Source organism: Chionomys nivalis, chromosome 14 (assembly GCF_950005125.1).
Source record: "Chionomys nivalis chromosome 14, mChiNiv1.1, whole genome shotgun sequence".
Lineage (NCBI taxonomy): Eukaryota > Metazoa > Chordata > Mammalia > Rodentia > Cricetidae > Chionomys > Chionomys nivalis.
The window spans coordinates 47,591,788-47,612,810 of record NC_080099.1 but is presented as its reverse complement, the minus strand read 5'-3'; the positions used below and the strand labels follow the sequence as shown (position 1 = coordinate 47,612,810).

Sequence of the window (21,023 nt, the reverse complement as noted above, 5' to 3'; positions counted from 1 at the left end):
TGATGCTGTGCCTTCTATCCCAGCTTCTTTAATTATTTGAAACAGTCTTTGTAAGGTCTGGGGGCACATACCTCTAATCCCAGCATTCCATTGGAGGGAGAGGCTGGATGCTATAGAGATTTCCAGGAAAGTCTGAGTTTAAATGTTCTGAGACCTGGCTCAAAAACCAAAGTCTTTGGCTTGTAAAGTATTTATTTATAGAGATGCAAAAGGTTCAATTAAATCACTTCTAAATCTATGCAACAAAAATATGGAAAATATTTACATCATAAACCTGGATCTCAGCACCCCAACCCCACCCCTTTAAAATATTACAGCTGCAAGCACCATTCACTGCTCGGTAAGGAAGTAAGGCTTATTATCCTTATTAGGGAAGGTGATGGAGAAGGAGGAAGTAAGTCTTCAGATCTTCTCTGGCCAGGTTTCAGGAGAGCAATAAACCTGACGTAGACTCAGACTTGTAGTTCCAGGCTAACAGAGCAGGCTGCCTTCACCCACTGGATTAGCTGGCACTCACTCCGGACTGCTCAAGTCCTTTCGTTTGTCTAACCAGGTACTCAGCACCTACAGGGGCAAGGCCAGACACAAACCAAGAACCTTAAAGTCACATAGAAGAATGTTCAATTTCATCTATTTTTTTAAAAGCATAGAAACATAATTTTAATGATAAAACTGAAAAAGATTCATGTAGTGATAATATTAAGAATTTGATTGTATTCTAAATAACTTCAATTTTTTGATAACCCATTAATTTAATAATTTCATCTATTTTATAGGCAAAAATCCCCATCTATTTTATCATTAAAGTGCGATGCTTTCCCAAAGAGAAATCCTCACGTCTCCTTGACCTTACTATGCCTATCCCCCAAAGGCGGCAACTATTCATGTACATTATTTGCTAATGGACATGAGTTACATTACAGCAGCTGTAGCAACCAGGACATGGACAGTGGACCCAGCACTTGACTTGCTTTTAAGTTTTACAACTTGGGCCTTTGAAAACAGAAGTTCACATTATTTGCTCAGTCCCTGCTGTCTTGCTGCTGACCTTCCCAGATAACCTCTTGCCACCGTGCATAAATCTGGTCCTTCTAAGACAGGGAAGACCTGGAGTTTACCAACCCTGAGGGGCCTTCAGTCATCTCTGAACACAAGGTCACTCACTCCACATCATCTCTAGTCTCATAGGCTTCTTACATCCGATTCCAGAAACTCCATTCCCCGTTCTTACGGCACTGTCTGCCACAGTACCTGCATCTGCTCCAAGACCTCACGCTGCATCTCCACGGCCATATGGTAGATGTGATGGTCAGAGTCATTGTACATCACAGCATTTTGGAACATCAGCATCAGGTCCCGCTGGAACTCAGCCATGGTGTGAATGCGTCCCTTGGACAGATTCCTCTTCAGGGTTGTTAAGTCCATGGGTCTGCAGGAGCAAGAGGAAATCAGCCCTAATGTGTAAGAGCTAATGAACCGGAAGCTGAGACAGGGGAATTATCATGACTTTGAGGACAGCCTGAGCTACACAGTGAGTTACAAAACAGCAAGAGTAAGACTCTCTCAAAATAGACAGACAGACAAAGACAGACAAAAAATGTGGTGTCTGTAACAAGCTCTTTGAGAATTTGTCTTTATTTATTGTTTTGTCATCGGGGCACAAGCGAGGGTCATCTGGGAAGAGCGACCCTCAACTGAGAAAATGTCTGTTAGACTGCTCTGTGGGCATGACTGGAGCATTTTTTTTTATTAATGATGGATGTGGGAGGTCCCAGTCCACTGTGGGTGGTTCCACTCCTGGGAAGATGGCCCTGAGTTCTGTAAGTAAGCTGAGCAAGCCAGGAGGAGCCAGCCAGTAAGAAGCACCCCTCTGTGGCCTCTGCTTTCAGTTCCTGCCTCCAAGTTCCTGCCTTGAATTCCCACCCTGATTTCCCTGGATGATGGAAAAACCTGGAATATGGAATAAACCCTTTTTCCCCCAAGTTGCTTTTGGTCATGGTGTTTATCACAGCAATGGAAAGCAAATTACAAGAGAGGCAATCATAACAATTTTCATAAAATAATAAAACAGTAGCTGCAGATACTGATCCCTTATAAAGGCCAAGCACCATGTTGAGCACATTCTATGGTAAATTAATCCTCTCAAAAAATACACAGTGTAGGTATTACTTGTCATCATCATCAGCATTTTGGAGGCACTGGGTATTGAACCCATGGCAGTGGTTTTCAACCTGTGTGTCAAGATCCTTTGGGAATCAAACAACCCTTTTACAGGGGCTGAATATCAGATATTCTGCATATCAGATATTTACATTATGATTCTTAACAGTAAGCCAAATTACAGTTAAGAAGTAGCAACCAAATAATTTTATGGTTGGGGGTCACCACAGCATGAGGAACTGTATTAAAGAGTTGCAGCATTAGGAAGGTAGAGAACCACTGACCTAGGTAGAGCCTTTCATGTATTAGGTAAACGCCCTCCCATTAAGCCTTTATCCCAGCCCTTCTTTTGCCTTTTAGAGACAAGATCTTATGAAACTGCTAGGCAGGCCTTGAACTCGCTGTCTTCCTGCACTGTCTCAGGGAGTGAGAACTGCAGACTTGCTGACACAAGGCCCACTGTTACTGTTTTTAATGCAGGGTTTTATTGGACACAATGATATATATACCTTTCATCCAACATTTGAGAGGCAGAGGCAGAAGGTCTGTCTGCCTTCCCATTGCTTATGCTGGCCTTCAACTGGTGATAATTCTGCCTCACTTTCCAGAGTAAAGATAGGGACATATGCTTTCCATTAGACAGATGAAGAAACTGAGGTCTGAAGAGATTACATGCTGCTTTTTTCTCGCTGTAACCATGGCGGTGCCAAAGAGAAGGAAAAGGAGGCTCCTACTGTGTCAGAAACCCTTAGTTGAAAAAGGGAAGAGATCTCAAAAGTTGGAAGGAAAGCTCTTGAAAAGAAATGTCCCCAGAAGCTGCCCAAGAAGACAAAGAGGATGCTTACTGTGGAAGAGCATGCATTCCCACAAGGAGCACCCAGATGTACAGAACCCTTGGTCCTGAGAATCTGAGGCGTCAATCAATGCTGTGGTTTGAATGTGAAATCCTCCTAGTCCACGCATTTGAACGATGGGCCTCATTGTTGAGGGAGCTGCTTGAGAAGGTGTGGAACCTTTAGAAGGCAGAGCCCTGCTGGGAAGAAGTGTGTCATGAGGGAGCACATGCTTCCCACGCTCTCTCTGCTTCCTGTGTTGCTGCCATCATGTTTTCCCTGACTGTATCTTACTGACACTGTAAGCCAAAATAAGCCCTTCACCTGGTAAGTTTCCTTTCTGTTGGTTGGTTGCTTTTTTGAGACAAGATCTCTCAAAATGACCCTGGCTGTCCTGGAAATCTGTGTAGACCAGGCTGGCCAGAACTCAGAGATCTACTTGCTGCTTCTGCTCCTCTGAGTTTACCATCACACCCAAGTCTAAGTTGATCTTTTGTTTGTTTTGGTTTTTTGAGACAGGGTTTCTCTGTTTAACAGTCCTGACTGTTCTGAAACTGATCTGTAGACCAGGCTAGTCTCAAACTCACAGAGATCCACCCACCTCTGCCTCCCAAGTGCTGGGATTGAAGGTGTAAACCACCACCACCCAGCTAAATTGATTTTTTTTTCCAGAGTATATTTTTATCACAGCAACAGAAAGTAGCTAAGACAGAAACTGGCACCAGGAGTGGGGCAGTTTCTATAAGCCTGACTATAAGGTTCTTAGGTCTTTGAAACTAATTTGGGAGAAGGAAGTGAAAAAATACTTTGAAATTTGGGCTAGGAAGGCCTTTAAATGTCGTAAGAAGAGCTTTATAGGCTCTTCTGGTAGGAGTCTGTAAGACAAAGAAGCAGAGAAACATGCAGACTGGAGAGGCTTGGTTCATGAAGATTCATTCAGAGATGAGCAGGGATTCTATTGAGAACGGCAATGAAGGCCATTCAGGTTTTATTCTGGCAAAGAATTTGGCTATTCTAGGCACGTGAGAGGCTGAATTAAAAAGTCATGGACTAATTTGTTTGGCAGAGGAAATTTCAAGGCAGAAAAACATGAGGCTCTTTATTGCTCATTGCTTTCATCCATGTCTGCAGTGAGAGGAGTAGAAGAGAGAAAACCATGAAGTCTGGCAAGGAAGGGTGCACAAAATCAGAGTTGTGAACAAGGAGAGTGCAGGTCATAAACACATCTAAACTGATAAAGAGATGAGTGCCATTAAAGAGAAACCTCTTATCTGCACTGAGACGACTAGGTGTCGCCGAGCTGCAGCAATGACTGAGCTGCCCTTGTGTGAAGCTGTGAAGATGACCCTAGGACCATGACATCTCTACTGAACATAGATGTAGACATGGGATGGAGTTGGCCCAAGAGAGACTCCATGTGTGTTCTATATAACAGCAGAACTTTTCGAGCCCAGATGAACACTACAGCACCAGGTGCTAAACAGAGAGCTGCAGGATTTGGTGTTTGCTCTACTGGATTTCAGGCTGGCTTTGGTCCAAATTTCCCTTGCTATGCCCCATTCGTCCCTTTTAAATTAGGAATGTACACCCTGTGTCATTGTTTACTGGAAGAATATGATTCGTTTTTTATTTACCAGGGTCACAATTAGGAGAGGGGCCGACAAGATGGCTCAGCAGGTAAATGAACAAACTTGTTGTGCAGGCCCGACACCCCAAGTTCATTCCTGGAGCCCATGGTGGAAGGAGAGAATGGGCTGCTGAAAGTTACGCACTGAACTCCTGTAGCACACATACGAATATAGCAAGTTCCAGGCCGATTAGTGCCACACAGTAAAACTATGTCTCAAACAAACAAACAAATTAGAAAAGAGATGGTCCTGAGCTTTAGATATTTTAGATGGAGATTTTTGAACTTTTGAAATATTGGCACTGTTAAGGACTATGGGGATTTCTGAAGTTGGACTGAATGTATTCAGATTGACAGATTTTTTTTGTTTTGTTTTGTTTTTCAAGACAGGGTTTCTCTGTGGCTTTGGAGCCTGTCCTGGAACTAGCTCTTGTAGACCAGGCTGGTCTTGAACTCCCAGAGATCCGCCTGCCTCTGCCTCCCGAGTGCTGGGATTAAAGGTGTGCGCCACCACCGCCCGACCGTCAGATTGACAGATTTATTAGAAGGATAAACTAAGTTAGCCCCATGAATTTATGGGAGCAGGAACCGAATGGTGGTACTGTTTGGAAAAATTATGGAACTTTTTTTTTGTTTTATTTTGTTTTTTTGAGACAAGGTCTCTCTGTGTAGATCTGGCTGCCCTGGAACTCACTCTGTAAACTAGGTTGTCCTCAAACTCACAGAGATCCGCCTGCCTTTGCTCCCCAAGTGCTGGGATTAAAGGTGTGCACCACCACCATTAAAAGTTTGGAACAATGAACCCCACTGGAGGAAGTGGGTCACTGGGGTAGGCTTCAGGGCTTTACAACCTGTGCTATTACCTGTCCCCTCTCTGTTTCTTTTGTTATGTTTTGTTTTTTCAAGACAGGGTTTTTCTGTAGCTTTCGAGCCTATCCTGGAACTCATTCTGTAGACTAGGCTGACCTTAAACTCACAGAGATCCGCCTGCCTCCGCCTCCTGAGTGCTGGGATTAAAGGCATGTGCCACTACCTCCCAGCTCCCTCTCTGCTTCTTTAGTGTAGATACAATATGAGCATCCAGCTTTTTGTTCCTAAGATCACACCTTCTTTGCCTGTCTTCCATTTCACAATGGGCTATAAAAATCTGAAACTGAAAGCAGAAACAAGCCCTTTATCCAGGGTATTTTATCACAGCAATGGAAAGGTAACTAAAAGGGCCAGAAAAATGGCTTAGTGTGTGGAAGGGTTTGCCATCAGAGCTGATGGCCTGAGTTCAATGTCCAGGACCCACACTGTAGAAGGAGAGAACTAACTCCCAGAAGTTGTTCTCTGCTGAAACATGCATGCCTCAGAGTACATGCCCACACATATACATAATAGATTATGTATAATCTAAATAAATAAATATAACTATGACAAATTTTTTTTTTTGACAGCTCATAAACCCAATGATCTGTAAGGTATTGCAGCCTCTTTGCCATCACCAGAAAGTTTTTTTTTTTTTTTTTTTTTTTTGAGACAGGGTCTTACTATGTAGCTCCAGTTGTTCTGGAATTCACTATGTATAACAAGCTGGGTTACGGGGGCTGGAGAGATGGCTCAGTGGTTAAGAGCATTGCCTGCTCTTTCAAAGGTCCTGAGTTCAATTCCCGGCAACCACATGGTGGCTCACAACCATCTGTGAAGAGGTCTGGTGCCCTCTTCTGGCCTGCGGACATGCACACAGATACAAAATAAATAAATAAATAAATAAATAAATAAATAAATAAATAAATAAATAAAAAGCTGGGTTAAACTCACAGAAATTCACTTGTCTCTGCCTCTAGTGTTGGGATTAAATGCCTGTGTCACTACACCCAACTAGATCTTTTAAAAAATATTTATTTTTAGTTTATGTGCATTGGTATGCATGTATGTCTGTGTGAGAGATCAGATCTTGGAGTTACAGCTGTGAGCTGTCATATGGGTGCTGGGAATTGAACTCGGGTCACATTGGATGGTTGTGAGCAACGATTTGGGTGCTGGGAACTGGGTCTTCTGTAAAAGCAACAAATACTAGTAACCACTGATCCATCTCTCCAGCTTGTCTTCATCAGACCTTAAGAACACCTTCGTGAAGCTTATCAAGGCTTCAATTAGCATGCTGAAGATTGTGGATCCATATATTACGTGGTGGGTACCTGAAGTCAATAAGTGAATTAACCTACAAGCACCATCACAACAAAATCAATATGTAAATTGCCTTGACAGATAAACAATGGCTCCACCTATTGATAAGCTTGGCATCATAGGCTTGGACAGATCTGATTCATGAAATATATCATGTTTGAAATGCTTCAAGGAAGTAAGTTTCTGTGGCCCTTCAAATGATCTTTTCCATGTTGCACAGTGAAGGGAAATACAACATCTATGGGTTTATTAGAAAGATGAATTAAGTTATCTACAATAGTATTTTTGCAATCTGATCAATTAATAAACAATGACTGCTGACAAAAAAAAAGAAAAACTCTGGGTGATGGCAGCACTCGCCCTTCATCCCAGCACTCAAGAGACAGAGGCAGACAGATCTCTGTGAGTACAAGGTCAGCCTGGTCTACAGAGTGAGTTCTAGGATACCCAGGACTGTTTCACAAAGAAACCCTGTCTCAAAAAACCAACCAAACAAACAAACAAAAAACAAAACAAAGAAAAAGTTTAAGTACTTGTTCAAAGTCGCATGGTCTAGATTCCAATCGGAACAACCTATCTACTATTTCTACACTGTATGCACACAGGCATGTGTGCTGGTGTGTACCACAACGAGCTCGTGGGCTCCAAGGAAACCTGAGAGATCCAGTTATCTCTCCCTCAAACACCACAGACTTAACTGGGAACCTTACTTTCTTCAGTTACAGATGGAGGAATTAGCTGTCATAGTTTGATAACAGCAATCTCCTGCTTGGAGCTTCAGCCATACAGGTTCATAAACCTGTCTGCGTGTCTGAGTTACTCAGAAAAAAAAATCTTTTGCTACCTCAATTTTATGTATTTATTTTTGAGACAGGTTTTGCTCAGTAGACCAGGCTGGCCTCAAACTCACAGAGGTCAGTCTGCCTCTGCCTCCCAGGTGCTGGGGGAAAAGCATGCACCATGAGGCCTGGCTCTCTATATTTTTAAAGATTTGTTTTTAGTTTTAAAAATGTGTACAAGTGGGACAAGGGTGGCGTTTGTGCACGTGCGAGTGCAGATGCCCAGAAAGGCCAGCAGAAGGCCTTTGATCCCCGGGAGCTGCAGTTACAAGCAGTTGTGAGGCAGCCAACATGGGTGCTGGGAGCCAAACTTGGGTCCTCTGCACTTCTACCTGCTGAGCCACCTCTCCAGTCCTTGACCTCTTTTACAAGCTTGCCTTCCTGAAACTTGGGGCTTCTGTCTTCCTCGAAAGCTCTACTCCCCAGCCATGGCTGCTTGTCTGCTGTGTATCTGACTTCTATGAACTTGGAAGACATGGCCCTCTTCTCTCGTCTCCGTTCTTCTCTGGAAGGTGTCAGTATTTCCAGCTTACTTGTCCTATGACTTTTTCTTTTAAATTCTTTTTTTTTTTTTTTTTTTTTTTTTTTTTTTTTTTTTGGTTTTTCAAGACAGGGTTTCTCTACAGCTTTGGTGCCTGTCCCAGAACTAGCTCTTATAGACCAGGCTGGCCTCGAACTCCCAGAGATCCGCCTGCTTCTGCCTCCCGAGTGCTGGGATTAAAGGTGTGCGCCACCACCGCCCGGCTTAAATTCTAATAAAATTGCCAAGCTTCTGCTTGAGCCCTTTCTGAAATTTCCTTATTAAGGAGACTAGGGACCTCAAGAGGGATGGACCCTTACTTCCTTGGTAGCACGTGGCAACTCTGGCAGAACTCCCCAGACTTCCAGGGATTTGTGGCAACTATGAGGAGTTTCTGTAACAGTCTGAGGACAAAACATCTGATCATCTGCCAGGACTTTAGAAGCCACCTAAGAGGGACCTCAGACAGTGATCCCAGTTACTCCAACAGCTTCCAAAGTATCTAAATCAGGTCCTGGGTTCATCACTTTCTAATTAAGCCCTTGAAGTCAAAGGAAATACTCCAAAAAAGAGTCCAGTGGGTAGATACTCTTATAAGCCTATCAAAAGATTCTAATGGACTTGAACATTTCAAAATATTCTCAGTTCTGGCAATAAAAATAATAAAATTAAGCCGGGCGATGGTGGCGCACGCCTTTAATCCCAGCACTCGGGAGGCAGAGGCAGGCGGATCTCTGTGAGTTCGAGACCAGCCTGGTCTACAGAGCTAGTTCCAGGACAGGCTCCAAAGCCACAGAGAAACCCTGTCTCGAAAAACCAAAAAAAATAAAAATAAAAATAAAATAAAATTAACATTGACACTTGATCCCCAACAAAACAGTAATAAGAGGTGTGGCCTTTAGGAGGTGATTTAAGAAAAGACTTCATATTCATGAATTGGGATCGGTGTGCTTGAGCTGCAGATGGACAGGTGTTTCTTGCCTTTTCCCCATTCATGTTTGTAGAAGCACGCATTCCTGTGGAGAGGCCCAGCAACAAGGGCTATCTTAGAAGCAAACACTAGGGCTGAGGAGATGGCTTAGCAAGCAAAGATACTTGCTGCAAAACTTGATGACCTGAGTTCAATCCCTGGGTTCACTCTGGGACTGGGGATTTAGCACAGTCATTAAGGGCACAGACTGCACTGGGCAGTGATGGCACACTCCTTCAGTCCCAGCACTTGGGAGGCAGAGGCAGGAGAATCTCTGTGAGTTCAAGACCAGCCTGGCCTACAGAGCAAGTTCCAGGACAGCCAGAGCTGTGACACAGAGAAACCCTGTCTCAAAATACAAGAAAAATCTCCCAGCACTCGGGAGGCAGAGGCAGGCGGATCTCTGGGAGTTCAAGACCAGCCTGGTCTACAAGAGCTAGTTCCAGGACAAGTTCCAAAACCACAGAGAAACCCTGTATCGAAAAAAAAAAAAAAAAAAAAAAAAAAAAAAGAAAAAAAATACAAGAAAAATCAAAAACAAAAACAAAAGAACACTCTGCTCTTCCAGAGGATCCAACAGCCTCTTCTGGCCTTCTGACCTCCTGCAGGCACCAGGCACACAAACATAAATGCAGGTAACACATCCACATACATAACATCACAAATTGACAAACTGTCCTCTGACCTACACACACACACCATGACTCTTCGAGAAAATAAATGTGAATTTAAAATATACCATAAAAAAATGAGGAAGAGACGAGTCCTCCTACACACCAAGTCTGTAGGGACTTTCATCTTAGACTTTCTCGGTTGCAAGCCCATGAGCAATAAGTGGCATTTTATTATAGCAGCACAAATGTGTGTATGTATGTGTGTGCATGCATGTGTAGTGTGTGTGCATGCATGTGTGTTGTGTGTATGTGTGCATGTGCATATGTGGTGTGTGTATGCATGTGTGGTGTGTGTGTGCATGTGTGGTGTACGCATGTGTGCATGCATGTGTGTGGGTTGTGCGTGTGTGTGCCTGCATGTCTACACGAAGGCTACAAATTAATGGCAGATGTCCTCTGCATTATTTTTTGAGATTATTTTTTATTCTCTCTCACTGAACCTACAGTTCCTCATCTCAGCTAGCCTGGCTAGCTAGCAAGCCCTGGGGATGCTCCTGTCTCCACTTTCCCAGCACTGGGATTACAGATATGTACCCCTGCACCAGCTCTTACCTAGGTGCTGGGGACCCACACTCAGGCCCTCACATCTGCAAGGTCAGTCCTTGTGACAGGGCCACCTCGCCACCTTTTATACCCTACTGTTTATGACAGCATTTTGTTTTGTTTTGTTTTTCGAGACAGGGTTTCTCTGTAGTTTTTGGAGCTTGTCCTGGAACTAGCTCTCATAGACCAGGTTGGCCTGCCTCTGCTTCTCAAGTGCTGGGATTAAAGGAGTGCACCACCACCGCCCGGCTATGACAGCATTTTAAAAAAGTTTTGGATTTATTTTTATTTTGTGTGTATGTGTTTCTCTTACATGGTATATACTCAACATGTGCATGTCTCATGCCTGTGGATGCCAAAAGATGGCAAACCCCCTGGAATTGTAGCTCCAAAGTTACAGATGGTTGTGAGCCACCCTGTGGGCACAGGGAGCTGAACCTGCACCCTCCGCAAGAGCAACTGAGTGCTCCTAACCACTGAGCCATCACCATTATGACAGCATTTTAGATTAACTATGCCAACATCCAAAACATTGCACTCAACCGATGTTTTTAATTTCCTTTAATGTCTTTATCTTAGCATGTCTAAAACTAACTGCCTGAATGAACACAGGGTCCCTCTTAAAATTTTCTTCAAGAAATACTGTCAAATGTGGAAGGACCAGGGATGGGTGCACACATATTTAACTGCAGCACTGTGAAGAATGGGGCAGAAATATCTCCAATTAGCAGCTAAACTGAGATAAATGGGAAACAAAATTTAAAACAAAAGAAACAACAGTAATAGCAGCTGTAACTGCAGTACTCAGGAGGTAGAGGCGGGAGACTTGAGAGTTCAAGATCATCTGCAGCTAAGTTTGAGACCATCATGGGGTACATGAGATTGTCTCAAAAACCTGTGGTCTCAGCTAAGAGAGAAGCAGAAATTGGAAGATCACTTGAACCCACAAGTTAAAAACCAATCTAGGTATTGTTGGGGCAGGGAACAGAAAGCATATCCAAAAAAAATTTTTTTAAGCCAAGCTGGTTTATATTGGCTGTGGGATATATCTTGAGTTTGTGAGTACTGGAAATAAGATAGTCTAATAGATGGGAAATAAAGAATGAAAAGACAGATACAAAAGCAACCCAGGGCCTGGCGTAGTGTCTCAGGCCTGTAATCCTAGCACTTCAGAGGTGGAAGCAGGAGGATTGGGAATTCAAGGTGAGCTCCAACCATTTGAGACCAGCCTGAGCTACTGCAACCCACAGAACAAAACGAACAAAAAGAAAACAATGAATTAGACTAGGAATGTCGTACAGCTGGTAGAGGCTTGCCCAGCATGCTCTAAGCCCCGGGTTTAATCTTCAGCGCCACAAAAAATGGGCATGGCGGTACATACCTGTGACTCCAGAATTTGGGAATTGGAGTCAGGAGGATAAGAAGTTCAAGGCCATCCTCAGCTATCTAGCCAGTTTAAAGTTAGCCTGGGCTGCGTGAGACGCTGTCTCAAACAATAACAAAGCAACCAGCCACGCTCTTGGCCCCTTTCCTACTGACCTTTTCACCACATCCTTGTATCCCGGGGCCTGCTTTTCTGACACAGGCTTCAGAAATGGACTGCTGAACCTGTTAAGATATAAACCCAAAGAGGATAAGAAACCCTGGGGAATCACTCCAAAGGAGAACGATGGGAGAACTACAAGAATACTTAGAACTACAGAGTAAATGAGGTCATAGCACTAAGGAAGCTGGGGCAGATCACCAAGAGCTGAAGGCCTGTCTCAACTACTTATGGAGTTCTAGTACTAGGCCAGCTAGGCTACAAAGCAAAAACAAACAGCATATTATATATTTTTTTGAGACAGAGTTTCTCTGTAGCTTTGGAGCCTGTCCTGGAACTCACTCTGTAGACCAGGCTGGCCTCGAACTCACAGAGATCTGCCTGCCTCTGTCTCCCAAGTGCTGGGATTAAAGGTGTGCGCCACCACTGCCCAGGAGCGTATTACTTCTTGTTGACTTCCCTAAACAGCAAGAATGTGGGGAGGTGGACCCAACCTGTAAGATATTTTAACTATTATCATAATCTCTTTTAGTTAAAGGCTCAAAATTTGCTCAAGGTTTCCAAGACCCTGATTTTTTCTTTCCCTTTTAAAAGTATTTATTTTCATTTTATGTGGATGAATGTTTTGCCTCCATGTATATATGTGCATCACATGTGTGCAGTGCCCACAGATCCAGGATATGGCACCTGAAGCCTGGAACTGGAGTTAGAGATGGCTGTGAGCCACTGTGTGGGTGCTGGGAACCGAACCCTTGTCCTCTGCAAAGGCAGTACGTGTTCTTACTTGCTGAGCTATCTCTCCAACCTTTTTTTTTTTTTTTAATATTTATTTATTATGTATACAACATTCTTTCTGTGTGTATGCCTGAAGGCCAGAAGAGGGCACCAGACCTCATTACAGATGGTTGTGAGCCACCATGTGGTTGCTGGGAATTGAACTCAGGACCTTTGGAAGAGCAGGCAATGCTCTTAACCACTGAGCCATCTCTCCAGCCCCTCTCCAACCTTTTGTTTGTTTTGAGGCAGGGTGTCACATAACTCAGGCTAGCCTCAACTTGCTATACCGCTAAGGATGAATGTATATTTCTGCTTCTCCTGCCTTGATGGGTGTGTACCACCAGACTTGGCAGGTATATGCAACATTGGGGATTAAATCTAGAACTTCATGTATGCATTCTACCTAGGGAGCCTTATCCACAGCTCTGAGGACCTGTTACTGTGGAAAGGAAGATCCACCATATGGGAAGGAGGCACATATATTTGAAGTACATGTATTAGGAATGAATTCCTAAGGGCAATTCAAATAGCACAGCATGACTCCTTAGAGACTAATAAAACAGATATAGGTCTCACCCATGGCTTCATTCTTAGTTTGGGGGACTCTTTGTTTTGTTTTGTAGCTCAGGCCTATCTCAAGCTAGGGTGCCCTTCAACTTGTGATCACCTTGCTTCCATCTCCTTAAGGCTGGGATGACAGGCATACTAGATCCTGACCAGTGTTCGCTATGTTCAGATGAGACCTAGGATGTCACGTGTGCCGGGCAGGCATATCGGCAGCTGAAGTCACAGACCTGCACCCCCACTCCAATCATGACTTGCAGGATGAACATATCCCCTTCCGTGTGCATATCCAAGCATGTCCTTTGGTTTTGGAGATAATCTCATATTGGAAACCTACCTGTGACTGGCAATCATCTTCCAGACTTGCAAAAGAGTCTTCTTAAATAGGAAATGATCCTGAATAGGGTCACCTTGGCTTAGGTCACTCCTACAGGATACATGACAGAAAAGAGACAGTCGCTTCATAAGTAGTCCTGTGTCTCACTAGGTGGATAACGAGGCTTTCCCAAGGTATAGCGCTCCTAATTAAACATCTGAAGGGCTATAATAGCATAGTCACGACAATGTATTTAATAGGGGATAGTAAACTATATTTTTTAACATACTTTCTTTTATGTGTCTCTGTGTGTGCCTGTGTGAGTTTGTGTGCATCAAGAATGAACTGGTGCCTGTAGAGGCCAGAGGGCATAGGTTGCCCTTGGTACTGGAATTACAGGTGGTTATGAGTTGCCTAATATGGGCACTGGGAACTGAACCCAAGTCCTCTACAAAAGCAGTAAGGGCTCTTAACTGCTGCATCATCTCTCTCCACCACAATGAACTGTGTCACTACTGCCCCATGAAGTGGTTAGCTTTGTCTCACATTCTCCTTTTTTCTCTTGCGACAGGGTTTCGTGCAGACCAGCTGGCTTTGAACTAGCTATGTAACCGAAGATGAACTCCTGATTCTCCTTCCTTCTTCACATCCTAGAACACTTGAATTAAGCCGGGTGGTGGTGGCGCACGCCTTTAATCCCAGCACTCGGGAGGCAGAGGCAGGCGGATCTCTGTGAGTTCGAGACCAGCCTGGTCTACAAGAGCTAGTTCCAGGACAGACTCCAAAACCACAGAGAAACCCTGTCTCGAAAAAAACCAAAAAAAAAAAAAAAAAAAAAAAGAACACTTGAATTATAAGCCTGTGCCACCATACTGGGCAAGTGGACTGTCTTATAAAGTCTACTGCAAATCTGAAACTGCTTGTGCCTTTTTTCCCTTTTCTCCCCTTTCCCCCCACCCTGATGTTTGGAGACTATTCTGAAAATCTATGTTTAGCTCAAGACGGCTTTAAACTGTTAATCTTCAGCTTCCCAAATGCTGGGATTACAGGTGCTTGCCTGGCTCACTTGAGTCTTGTCTACTCCTGCTGGTTGGCACCTGTGATTCTACAGAACTGTGCTATGAAATAGTTTGAAGTGGGCTTGAAGGTGCACACCTATAACCCAGTACTTTGAAAGCAGAAGAAGGTAGAGGTTCAAGGCTACATAATGAGCTGGAGGCCAATCCGGGCTACATAGACTCCACTTCAAAAAAAAAATAGTTTTTGTTCAGTGTTCTTTCCTAAGTACCTATAACCACAGGAAACATAGTAGACACTATTAATTTGTTCCTCACATATCAAAGAATTCTCTTATGTTTCATTTGAACGTTTGATATTTAAGTATTTTTCTCTTTCACTCTTCCCTGTATGCCTCATTAGGGGTAGCCAAATTTAGCAGCCTGGAAGCCCACTCTTTGGGCTATACACATACCGCCCCTTTTCTAGGAATATGCCTGGCAGCCTAAGACCCTTACCTGAGCACACTATGCATACACGTGTACTCCTCTCTGAACAATGTCCTAGGAACCTGTTGGCAGCTGGGGATCCCTACCTGGATCAGACTGCACACTTTACACAGGAGAAATATGGTATTCCCTTTAGCAGCCTCTTGATAATGGCCGCCCTTTGCTTTCCATTCTAACATTCGGAAGTGGGCCCATCTGCCCTAGTAGACTGGTTCTGGATGCAAACTGTGTCTCCAAACTGAACTTTTTCTTTTTGTCTCCCTGTTTTGGAGACTAACCCTAAGCCCTCCTGCCTGCTCGTCAGTATCACTCAGCCTCCTTTGCACAGCGATCTCAGTTGTTTTAGCTTTTTCCCTAGTTTCTTCTATAGCCTGCATGTGTGCTTGTGTGTGTGTGTGTGTGCTAGCGTGCGCACACAGGTGGGTACCAAGGTACACTTATACGTATGGAGATCAGAAGACAACTTGAAAGAGCTGGTTCTCTTCTACCATGTGCAACTCAAGTCATCAAGTTGGCCAATAGTGTCTTTACACACTGAGCCCTCCCTCTGACCTCAGTTTTCATTTTTTGTTTGTTTGTTTGTTTTCTGGTACTAGGGCTTCTTGTTGGCTGGACAAGCAAGCACTCTACTATTAGACTATATCCTTAGCTATCATAATCTTAAAACAAATACCTACTATAGATTCCTTTCTCCTCATGATACTTCCCCTCCTGGACTAAATTGTCTTTCTTTGCTTTTCTTTTGAGATACAACAGTTCAATACTTTATCTCACTTATAATTTCCCCGGTTGTAAAGCTTTCTGTTGAGCCAGGCAATGGTGGCACAACCTTTAATCGCAGCACTCGAGAGTCAGAGGCAGGTGGATCTCTGAGTTTGAGGTCAGCCTAGTCTACAAAGCAAGTTCCAGGATTGCCAGGGCTACACAGAGAAATCTTGTCTCAAAAAAAAAAAAAAAAAAAAAAAAAAAAAAAAAAAAAAGGAAGAGAGAAAGAAAGAAAGAAAAAAGAAAAACAAAGGAAGAAAAGCTTTTTGTTCGCGAAGTCAAATGGTATGTTACATGTTCTACATCACACACTGTATTTATCCCCTCAACATTCTCTCAATTAGACACGGTGGCACATCTGCAGATCTAGCACTTGGGAAACAGAAACTGGAAGATCAAAAGTTCATCATCCTTGACTACAGAGCAAACTCAAGACCAGCCTGGGCTACATGAGAGCCTGTCACATGAAAAAAATGATTTTCATATTCTTATTTTGCATCGTGTACTAAAGGGTATAAGTCCATGTGAAACTACACTCCTATCTGTTCAATTTTAATACCTCCTCATAACTATTTATTTTCATTATGTAATATTTTACCTAGATCTAGAGTCAATTTTTAGATTATTTTATTTTTACTTGATGTGTATAAATATTTTGACTGTATGTACGTATGTGTACTATGTGTGTACCTGGTACCCATGGAGGAGGTCAGAAGAGGTCATTGGGTGCCCTGAAACTGGAGTTACATCATGTGGGTGTTGGGAACCGAACCCTAGTCCTCTACAAGAGCAGTTAGTATTTCTAACTGCTGGTCCATCTCTCCAGGCACTTTAAATTCATTATTTACTTATTCATTGAGATATGGTCTTACTATGTATCCTTGGCTGGCCCATAACTTGCTGTGTAGACCAGGCTGGCCTTGAACTCACAGAGATCCACCTGTCTCTGTATCCCGAGTGCTGGGATTAAAGGCGTATGCCGTCATACCTGGCCTCACCTGGATCTAAATCACATACCATCAAATCATATAATTTCACTATGCGCTTTACTCAACTTATCTTTAGATGCTATTATTTTACAGAACCCTATCCAAGCAAGACATTTAAGGCACAAAACAAATTTCTTTTCTTTTTTCCTATTTTATTTATTTTTTAAGAATTTATTTTTGTTTTGTAATTCTGTGTGTTTCTGTGTACATGAGTGCAGTGCCGGAGGAGGCCAGAAGAGAGTATCAGATTCCCTGGAGCTGAGTTACAGATGGTTGTGAGCCTCTGGATATGGGTGCTGGGAAACGAACTTGGGTCCTCTGCAAGAGTAGAAGTGCTCTTAACTGCTGAGCCATCTCTCCAGCCATTCCTATTTTATTTAATGTTTTTATTAGCGTACATTAATTATACATAATAATGGATTTCATTAGACTTTTTTCATACATGCACATTAGTATATTTAGATCATATTCACCATCACCCCCTTACCATCTCTTGTCCCATTAGTCCCTTTCCTTTTCCCAGTTAGCCTTTCTTCTCCTTCCCTGTCTCCACGTGTGTCCCAGTGAGTGTCATTAGGTTTGTTTATGGGAGGCTGGTTTGTAATAGCATCTGTGCCTTAAGTTTCTGATCACTCAGAATAAACAACAGCTCCTTTGCACTAGGTTGTAGAACTTCATTTCTACATCCTCACAGTAAGTATTTAATGTATGCACTATATGTACTGTTGTAGGTTTTGTAACCTCATAATTAACCAACTATGCATATTTTAAGAATCTCTGTCTTACGTTTATTTTACCTCTATAGAGACAAATACCAAGTAACATAAATGAGAGCAAAAGCAAGGGAGTGGGTGTACAGTGTAGTAGACCAGACCCCAAAGGTCTGTTTCTCTTGTCCCTGTCAATACAGACTACAGATTGAGATAGAGAAGAGCTGGTGAACACCTGTTCTGTCTGATCTTGTTTTCCAGTGCTAAAACACAAGGCCCTGTGTATACTGGCCAAGAGTTCTATCAGTGCACTCTACCTTTGGGATCTACCTCTACCTTCCCCACACCCTAGGGACTGTTGTTATTGTTGTTTGACAGAGAGCTTCACTTTGTAGCCAGACTGGAAGTTATTAGGTCAACCAGGGAACTCATGAGTTCTGGGATTATAGATGTGAGGCACCAAGCTCAGTTTTTTAAATGGGCTTTAAACTTGTGCTTTAACATAAGAATTCAGCTTTCTATCCCCACTGGCCAAGCCTATAATCTCACTTAGGCAGAGACAGTAGGATCAGAAGTTTAAGATCACTCTCAGCTACATACTGAATTCTAGGTCAGTCTGGGTTACATGAAACTCTGGTTCAACAACCAAATAAACAAGAAAATATATTTGATCAAGCAGACATCATCACCACTATTCTATTGCTTTCTTTTCTTTCTCCTGTCTCCTCTCTCCCTTTTACCTTTCTTTTTTCCCCTAAGATACAGAAGATCTATGCAATTTTCTCTGAATTTAAACATCCCATTTTGAAATGAAGTTCCTTGAAGATTCAGGAAGTTGTCAGACATGTTGGCATATGCCTCTAAACCCAGTACTTGGGAGGCAAAGAAACTGTGAGTTTCAGCCTGGTCTACATACCCTGTTCTAGGACAGCCAGGTTTGATTCCTTGTCTCAAAACAAGACACAACAAAGACAAGACTCAGGAAGTTCTAAAAGGACTTCCTTTTCAACTCAGGGGGCTCATTAAGATCAGGAAGCAAACAACTGGCAAGTTTCAGGAAGTCCCTGAAACTGAGAAGATTCACAAGCTCCTCCCCACCAAAGTTATATAAATAGTAAGGACTTCTAAGGAGACTCTCCCATCTACTGATCTGCCTACAAGTTATACAGAGAGATCTAAGGTTTCAGTTTTCATGAGATGTTCCCATGATGGGGTGGGTTTTCAGTGCTCCCTTTCAGACATCTTATTCTCCAATAAGTAACCTCTCACCTATGTTCCTGTAAATTTTCCTAATAAACTTATTAATTCACTAAGTTGGACTCTGGTGATATCATTACTTTGGTCTCTGATCAGTTCCCTGTTGATGTAAGCAGATGTTTGTTCAAATTTCCCCAGTAGTAATGTCACACACAAAAACAGGTTCATCAGCCTCCTAGAGTGCTAAGATTAGCCTGCCTGTACCAACATAGCTCGCTACTTTTTGCTTTCCAAAAAATAGTCTGAGGAGAACATGGTGAATATACCTGTAATCCTAGTACTCAGGAGTCAGAGGGAGGAGCATAACAAGGCACGGGCCAACAAGAGCTGCCTAGTAAGACCATATTTCAAAATAAATATATGTGTAAAATATGGTCTTTAGTCCCTCAATTATCTATAAAAATAAAACAATTATATTAACAATTTCCAAAGATACATGCAAGATAAAGGGAGCACATAAAGTTTCATCTTAAAGAGCTGGTCAAGATGACTTAGATTTATAATCCTAGCACTTGGAAGGTAGAAATAGGAGGAGCAAGGTATCCTCAACTACATAGCTAATTTGAAGCTAGCCTGGGCTGCATGAAACCCTGTCTTGGGGGAAAAAATAATAATTTTTAAAAATAGGTTTCTACAAAATTAATTTTGAGACATGGTTTTGCTCTGTAGCTCTGGCTGTCCTGGAACTTGCTAAGTAGACCATGCTGACCTTGAACTTGCAGCAAACTTCCTACCTCAGCCTCCTTAGCTCTGAGAGCACAGACACATACTCCTGGCCCTACCTTGGCCTTCCCAGTGCTGAAAGCACAGGCATGTACTCCTGGCCCCATTCCAGTAGTTTTTAAAAAGGTATATTTTGTATAATAGTAGCTCACTTAGCACCAATCATTGAGAAGGTTTATTTATGATTGATACTCTTTTCCCTTCTTTTTCACAGTGCTGGTTATTGAACCCAGGGCTTTTCATCTACATATGAGCTACATCCTCATCCACGAAGGCTCTCTTAATGTCAACAAAACAGGCTGTTGGTTGTTTTTAAGATTTATTTAATTTTATGTGCATTAGTGTTTTGCTTGCACCATATATTAGCACTGTATTTTCCACCTGTAACACCTTTCAAAACTTATAAAAATAATTCATTTCATAGTAACAAATTCAAGTAACTATAAAGAGAAGTAAGTAAAAGCGTGAATCCTAACAACCTTGGATGAAGGTCTATGCTCAGAGTCCCAGCAGTGCTGGGGATCACCTTTGGTACCTTGTGTGTGACACAGGCACTCTAGCATGCAGCCACACCCCAGTGCTGTACTTACAGTTGTGAGGAGTTGGGGCAGTTGTAAAGGATGTCCACCAGGGGAGTGTCCTGAGCGCTCGTGCTGTCATCATAGTCACCTGACTGGGGCTGCTCGTCCATGTCCGAAGTATCCCCTTCACCCCGATCCTCCTCTTTTGAGTCCTGCTGAGCCTCCCCCTGGGAAACCCAAGAAGCACAGGAAACTTTAGAGATTTACTATCTGCATCATAACTTTACTTATACAGAATAAGTGAAGGCAGACCATAAGATGAGAAGAGGTCAATTCTATACAGTTACCAGAAAAATCAGAAAAGGATGACTTTGTTAGACAGATCACTAAAGTTTTCAGTGATAATCTGAACAATTTTTAAATGCCCCAAAATGAAAATGTGAATTTAATTCTAAATCTGATGTTGACCTCTGTAGGGAAACAAACAAACAAGCCAAACAACAACAAAAACAACCAAAAAAAACCCCCAAAAAACCCTAACCTTTTACTGTATCACCTGGGGTCTTAAAGCTAGCTATTATAGCCAGCCAGATAATATTAACAATGAGACTCCAAACTGACTGATTCTCTTAAAGCTAAAACAAGCATTAGGATAAACATTGGCAGGTTCAGGAACACAGGAAAGCTAAGTAAGAGGGTTCGGAGCGGGGTGTGAAACAGCACCCTGGCTGTTAGCTCAGCAGAGTTTGACTAGCATGCTTCAAACTCTGGGTTCTATCCAGGAAAGAAAGAAACCAAAATAGGCCTCAGCCAGCTATCGTCAATTCCTGTGGATGGACACTTCCTTGAGGAGTACAAGCAGGGTACTTCCCCCACTAAACTTTCCAACCATAGGTAGTCCCACGTTTAATGTTATCTAGTTGTTAATAAATTATGGGGAAAGACATCTTCTGAGAAACCCCTGCCTATTCCGGACAAGAGACCGCCCCTACCGCCCCAGCATGGGCTATGAGGT

The 21,023-nt window shown here is 42.8% G+C and overlaps 1 protein-coding gene across 1 annotated transcript in view; it reads right to left on the bottom strand.

The window, feature by feature from the left end:
* Positions 1-174: 174 nt before the first annotated feature.
* Positions 175-21,023, bottom strand: part of LOC130886787 (bromodomain-containing protein 8-like) — a gene marked incomplete at its 5' end in the record, with an annotated part of 25,668 nt that continues 4,819 nt past the window's right edge. The window contains 5 exons of the mRNA XM_057788907.1: positions 175-564; positions 1,252-1,429; positions 11,878-11,946; positions 13,560-13,649; positions 20,078-20,235. Coding sequence (XP_057644890.1) covers positions 514-564; positions 1,252-1,429; positions 11,878-11,946; positions 13,560-13,649; positions 20,078-20,235 — 546 coding nt within the window. The remainder of the gene's footprint in view (positions 565-1,251; positions 1,430-11,877; positions 11,947-13,559; positions 13,650-20,077; positions 20,236-21,023) is intronic.